Source organism: Mirounga angustirostris, unplaced genomic scaffold (assembly GCF_029215605.1).
Source record: "Mirounga angustirostris isolate CCGP_5_RB_7025 unplaced genomic scaffold, mMirAng1.0.hap1 SCAF_17, whole genome shotgun sequence".
In the NCBI taxonomy this organism is placed as follows: Eukaryota; Metazoa; Chordata; class Mammalia; order Carnivora; family Phocidae; genus Mirounga; species Mirounga angustirostris.
Window position 1 is genome coordinate 46,358,133 of NW_026991725.1, and position 6,358 is coordinate 46,364,490.

The 6,358-nt window shown below is 61.8% G+C and overlaps 1 protein-coding gene across 2 annotated transcripts; it reads right to left on the reverse strand.

Annotated features, from left to right (window-relative positions):
* Positions 1-10: 10 nt before the first annotated feature.
* Positions 11-6,219, reverse strand: RPAIN (RPA interacting protein). Of its 2 annotated transcripts, XM_045870873.3 has the most exons (7): positions 5,938-6,211; positions 4,293-4,463; positions 3,260-3,320; positions 1,892-2,003; positions 1,710-1,773; positions 818-958; positions 11-151 (listed from the first exon to the last, which is right to left on the reverse strand). In XM_045870873.3, exons 1-7 carry the CDS (start codon positions 6,016-6,018, stop codon positions 122-124), a joined length of 660 nt encoding a protein of 219 aa, XP_045726829.1. In that variant the 5' UTR covers positions 6,019-6,211; the 3' UTR covers positions 11-121. The 2 variants fall into 2 exon arrangements, with proteins under 2 accessions (XP_045726829.1, XP_064438714.1); XM_064582644.1 differs by lacking the exon at positions 818-958 and having other exon boundaries at positions 5,938-6,219.
* Between the last annotated feature and the right edge of the window lie 139 nt (positions 6,220-6,358).

Genomic DNA, 6,358 nt, shown 5'->3' on the forward strand with positions numbered 1-6,358 from the left:
CCAAGAGCAGACAGGTTGAAAATTTTAATACAAAATAAGTCATAAATTAAAGGCTGGCATTTACAAGGGCCTGTCTCAGGCGGAGCGAGTCGTGTCCCCAGGAGAACGCGTGGAGGCTGCTCTAGAGGATCACAGCCCACGTATCACAAGCCTGGATTTAAACAGAGAGTCCCAGTCACCAACACCACCTCTGTCCACAATTCAGGTCTCCTCAGCAGGGACACGAGGCGGCTCCGGTGGGGCGTCTGCCCTCGGGACCCGCAGCGTGTGCACCTGGGGCTCAGGTCAGGTCCCAGGCACAGGCTCCAAACACCCTCCCCTCAGCACACAGGTGGCCGGCAGCTGTGAACCTACGACTGACGGGCAGGCCCACTGCCAGCAGAACCCGAGCTCGCGGTGCCCTCGGGCCAGCATGCATTCCTGGGTCTCCCCTCCCGCCTGTGGGCGTCTCGCTCAGCCCCACCACCACGCTGAGGAGCCCCTGACCGCTGGCACGGGGGACGCCCCTGGCGGTCTGGCGCACTCCGTCATCCCATGACCACCCAGAGCGCTCGCACAGGTCCTCATGGCTGTGCGTTACCCTCGGTAAGGTGCACCCGGCCCTCCCCGTCCAGGCTGCGCCCCGGCCATCCCGGAGTCCTCCCTGAAACAGGAGGCCCTCGGTGACCGCGGACCTCCTAGCGTAAGTAACACATTACCCCCACTCTCCTATGCAGACTAAGCATCTGTAAACATCCACCCATCTGTATGATTTCCGCTGGGCGGGACCGCCACCCGCCGCTGGCGGCTCGGCCACTGGGTCCCGCGGGAGGCTTACCGCGCAGCTCATCAGAAGATGGGGCGCTTCCCCCGGCCCCGCCGCCACGGAGAACGCAGGCGTGTGCGGGCAGCGCGCGCTGTGCTCACTCACGCTGTGCTCTAAACAGGCTCGGAGCTTTTGCTCCGTCAACTCTGGAGACTAGCAGATAAAGAAGTTAAGCTACAACCTGACCCCGGTCACCTCCGAGTCAACAGCTTGAAGATCCCGATTCCCCGAGGCCGGCTCGCTGGGACGGCGGGGCTCCCGACCGCGCTAAGCCCTTGACCTCGGCGGCCCCCGCTCCCGCGTGAGCCGCACCAGGAGGGCACGGGGCCACCTGCGCCACCCGAACCGCGCCGTCATACCCGTCGGTAACCCGGCGGAGAACGAAAACAAGGCTTTCTCTTCCTTTTTTTCAACGATAAGGAATGCAACGTTCAGGAAATACTCAAGCAGGGGAATTGTTTAAAGAAAAAAAAAAAACGCCGTCAAGCTACACGGAGCGGGCAAAGCCTGAGTCCGCCACGGGCTCCGCGCACCCTCCCAGCCGCGAACCCGGAGCGCACAGTCGCTCGCGCTCTGGCCGCACGGCCCCGCCCGGCCCGGGGCCTGGAGCACCGGCTGCCGGGAGCGACTGTGAAACGCTCGCTCGGCGCCACCCTTCGCCGCCGCCAACGTTCAGGCCCCGGCCCGCCACTTAGGGCCACTCGTTGTGTCTTCCCACGTGGGAACTCTGCGGAAGACCAGGGACCGGTGTTCCGCTGTAAAGGTCTCGAGCGCGCGTGCGCTGCTTTGCGGCCACCGGGGCGAGGCGGCCGGGCCGCCGGGAGCAAACGTGCACCACCGGCTCCGGCAGCGCCAGCCAAGGGGCCTCCAGCAAGCAGACGCCCGTGGGACGGGGGACACTCACGTGCGAGGGGAGGTACAGGCCACACGGACATGCGACCACGCCGCCTGACACGCTCACGTTGGACCTGGAAGCAGAGCCGGGATCACAGCGGGCCCCCCGGCACCCCCAGACCTTTCCGGACAACCAGCTTCCAGGGGACACGCCACCCACCCGTCACGCCGCAGGGGTTTGGCATCTCTTACTTTGTGCACACGGGACAGATGAGGGCGTTTGCCTCCCACTCGGCCAGCATGACGCTGAGACACTTCTCATCGAACTGCAGGCTCTTCTCGTACTCCCTGAGGATGCACCACTCTGCGGGGCAAAGGGCAGCTCCAGCGAGCTCCCCGCCTCCCTCCCTGGCCCGGCCCCTGGCCTGCACCCTGGCCTGCACAGGAAGCCGCACCCACACCAGAGAAGAATCCAGGCAGAATCCCGCTACCCATCTGCTCTGCCAGGCTCCTGCCTGTCCTGCGCGAGCAGCAACGGGGCTAAGGGCCGAGGACACAGCGTTCACCCCCGCCCGCCCCCCAGGCGACGGGAGCAGAGCAGAGAGAAGACCCTGACTGGGCACTAGGTGCTGAGTTGAAAGCGATCTGTTCCCCGACGTCCGTGTGCTCAGTCTGTGCTGTTCACAATCTGTGTTCCTTCACGCAGCGAGCACGCAACCACGCCGAGGAGGTGGCAGGAAGGAGGGACAAACGCACAGAAGCGTGAGCTCCCAGTCTACACGCCAGGGCCGGCCAACCACAGCCCGACCAGCCCACTGGCGATCTTCTAAGTCAAGTCCTATGGGAACACGGCCATGCCCATGAGCCCTGCGGCCGTTTTACACCGGAGCAGGACCAAATTGCTGCCCCAGAGACCGTACGGACCACAAAGCCTTAACGCTTACGACCCGGCTGAGAAGTGCGTCTTCGCAGTCGGGCCGACGGTCTGCCCTCCCACACCCTCCTGGGGCAGCCGCCGCTTACTGGCGAGGCGCTGGCTCTCGTCCCCACGCTACGTAAGCCTACAGACTTAGAGGGCAGGTCTACGCTGTCTCTTACAGGAAATAACAAAGAAGCCAGGGACTGACAAGGCTCAGCGACACTAGCGATGCCCCAGGGGGTGGGCAGCACGAGCGCCCGGAGGCAGCAGGGACCGGCTGTGAGGGAAGGCACTCAAAGCAGGGACGCAAGCGCTCTGATCTCGACTGCGTCCTGTACGGGACTGCTATTCAGCTATTAATGGAGGGGAACCGGAGAGCAGAATAAACACGGGACCCGGACTCGCCACACGGAGGCGGCTTCTCGGCCCCACCGCTCGCTGAGCCGCCTGCACCCCTCTTCTCGCTCATGCTAGCTGGTCAGCTTAGTCCCCAGGAGAAAGCGATCGCACGGAACGCGGAGTCCGAGCACCAGGCCCAGTCACAACAGACTCTCGGGAAGAGCCAAGACTCCAGAGTAAAAGCAGGGACTTCGGACACCCGCCCGGAGTGGGGCATAGAGGGGGGGCAGTTAAGAAGGAATTCTGCTTTGGAAAGCGCTCCAGTAGCTAGGTGCAGGTGGAAGGACCCTCCCAGGGGTCACCTTGGTCAGCCATCTCCTGCTGGTTTTCCTCGAGCACAGTCACGTCCAACAGCTCCTCCAACTGCAAGAGAAAGTGGAGTTCTAATCAGCCAGCAAGTCCCCCAGTGACTCAGGCTTGGGAGGCTGGCCTGAAGAACTCCGCTTTAACTGAGATCTGTTCAATCCTTCTGTAGGATATGCTGACGATGTGCTAATGGGATCCCCCTGAGAAGTCATCAACAAATGATTAAACCACCCAGTAACAAAACAAGGGCCCCAAATTTGGGGGGAGAGGGTAGAGGGCACCAGCTAAGTTCTTGTTCTGCCAAAGCTCCGGAGCTGCTGGGGGGAGTTCCTAACCCTGTAAACCTCACTTCGGGCCTCTGTCAAGTGGGAATAGACCTGAATGGGCCTTTGTGAGCACTAAATAGGACTCTGTAACCCAGACGTCTGGCCCGTGCTTGGGACACACGGGAGGCACCCGATAACGCATCATGACTACACAGCCCTGATGTTTTCAGAGCAGTTTGCCAAGGTTCTCTTATATCGTCCTCACGGTGCTGACCACACTCATTTAAACGTGAAAGCGAAGCTTGGAGGCACAGGACAAGTAAGGGTCCAAAGCAAAACCAGGGTCAGAATTCCAGAACCACTGACATCCAAGCCAGGGCTCTTCCTCGTCCAGGGTAAATGGTTTCCGGTCCACACCCAGCCCCTGACTCTGGCCGAGATGAGAATCAGAGAGCTCCACTTTAAGAGAGATTGCTAGCCCATGTCTGCTGAATCAAAATTTCCAGCAGGGGAGCCCAGGGGTGAAACATCTTTCTTTTTAGTTTCACAGATGCGATGATGCAACAGATTGGTAGAATCTGGTATTTATGAACCATGAATCTAGAAGAGTCTAACCTTAAAGATGGAAGAGCCTGGGTTCAAGGCAGTTGGAATCCTGACTGGGGGCTGGAGGGTGGAAGGTGGAGGGGTTCAGAGGACTTGGGGACCCAGGGCACTCTTGCTGCTGTAGTACCCTCCCCGGAGACACATATCCCAGCCTGACCTGGGTCAAGACCTCTGGACAGCTGTCCACACCCTGCAAAGCACTCCACTCTTCTTCCATCACCTCCTGCACCAGAAGGGTGTTCTGAGATCTCCTTGGCATATTGCCTCCAGCCCGGCGGTATCTGTTCAGGAGCCTGTCCCGGCTGTTTCTCATTCTCTCCAGGCATGCCTTGGAAGGAGAAAGACAGGGAGTGAGTCCGGTAAACAAACAAACAAACAAACAAAAAAGATTCTTAGGGGCACCCGGGTGGCTCAGTTGGTGAAGTGTCGGCCTTCAGCTCAGGTCATGATCTCAGGGTCCTGGGATCAAGTCCCAGGCTGGGCTCCCTGCTCAGCAGGAAGCCTGCTTCTCCCTCTCCCTCTGCCCTTGCCTCCCCCCAGACTCATGCTCTTTCTCTAAAAAAAGTTTTTTTTTTCTTAGACTAGATATTAAATCATTAACAGAAATTTATAGACACAAAATTTCAACTACAACCCTAATTATTATTATTTTTGCACATTTCTGTCCAGTCCTCATTCACAGACAGGTGAAATCATCATGCTTTGTTTATGTGTTCTGATCACCACATTCAGATTTTATTTTACTTATTTATTTTAGAAAGAGAGAGAGAGAGACAGAAAGAGCGTGAGCTGGGGGAGGAGCAGAGGGAGAGGGGGAAGGACAGGGAAAGAATCTCAAGCAGATTCAGAGCTGAGCATGAGCACCATGGGAGGGCTCGATTTCACCATCCTGAGATCATGACCTGAGCCGAAACCAGGAAGAGTCGGTCGCCCAACTGACTGAGCCACCCAGGCGCCCCCAGATCACCCTTTTTATAGCCAGCTTGATCAAGGGCAGCGTCCTTCAAGGTTGGGTAATAACAGCTCAGCATGTGCTGAGCTATGACAGGACGTTCAGGTTACACCCACGTTCCTGCTGCTTTGGATGTGGCTCCCGGAGCCGCCGTCCCGAACAAGGCTTCTCAGCCTGCGGCGATTTCACCCCTCATGGGGCATGGGGCCATGCCTGGAGACCCTCCCGCTGTCACTTTAGTTTTAGGGCTCCTGGCACCCAGTGGGTAGGGGCCCGGGATGCTGCTCAACCTCCTACGATGCAGGGAACAGCGCCCCAACACCGAAGACCTGTCTGGCCGGAGTGGCCACAGCCCAGGTTGGGAAGCCCCTGCGGTGAGCAGTCCTTCCCAGCACCGGACTCTTCTCGCACGGGGGGTACACACGCCCGCCCCCTCGGAGGTTCCTGGGAAGGTCTCACGGGGACCACGCCGATGCCACAACAGGCCAGAAGCGACGCAGGCGCGCGCGGCCGCTGGGGCTCGGTCCGAACCTGACAAAATCTCGCGTCTGGCGCAGAACCCCCGCTCGCAGGAGGGGAGCGAGCCGAGCGCCCCCGACCCCCGCGCCGACACCAGCAGGTGGGGGCGGGGGGCGCGCAGGTGCACCCGCGGCGTGCTGGGCCTGGGCGGGCTCCCACGACCCCGCACGCAGGGCCCAGAAACCGCGGCAGCGACCGGGTCCGGCCCGGCCCGGTCCGGTCCGGTCCGGTCCCGCTGCGGGGCCGCCGCCGCCCGGCGCTCCCCCAGCTGCCTCGCCCGGCGCGCGGGACGGCGGCGGCCCCGCCGAGGCTTCCCAAACCCCACGCCCACCTGCCGGAAAACCTCCTTCCACGGCGGCGAGCCCACCGCCCTGCACAGCGCGCGGCGCCCCGAGCCCGGCGCCTCGGCCATCGCCTCTCCGCGGGCGTCGCCGCCAGGAAGCCCCGCCCCCGGGGCGCGCAGAACCCTGGGAGTTGTAGTTTCCGGGCGCTCCCCGCGCCGGTCCGCGGGGCGTTGAGGGAGGTGCCGTCCCCCCGGCCGGCCCCGCACGGAGCCAGACTGGGGCGACCCCGAGGATGCGGGGCCGGAGTGGCATTCGTGAGGTCAACCCAACCCGGACTAAGGGAGGTGAGTCCTGAGGGAGGCTTTCGGACGTCCGGGCTTCGCCAGGCGGAGGTGCCCAAGCAGGCTGTCCCCCGGAGGCGGGCCTTCCCGCGGCGCCGCCCCCTCCCGGCGGCCGGCCCTCCCCTTC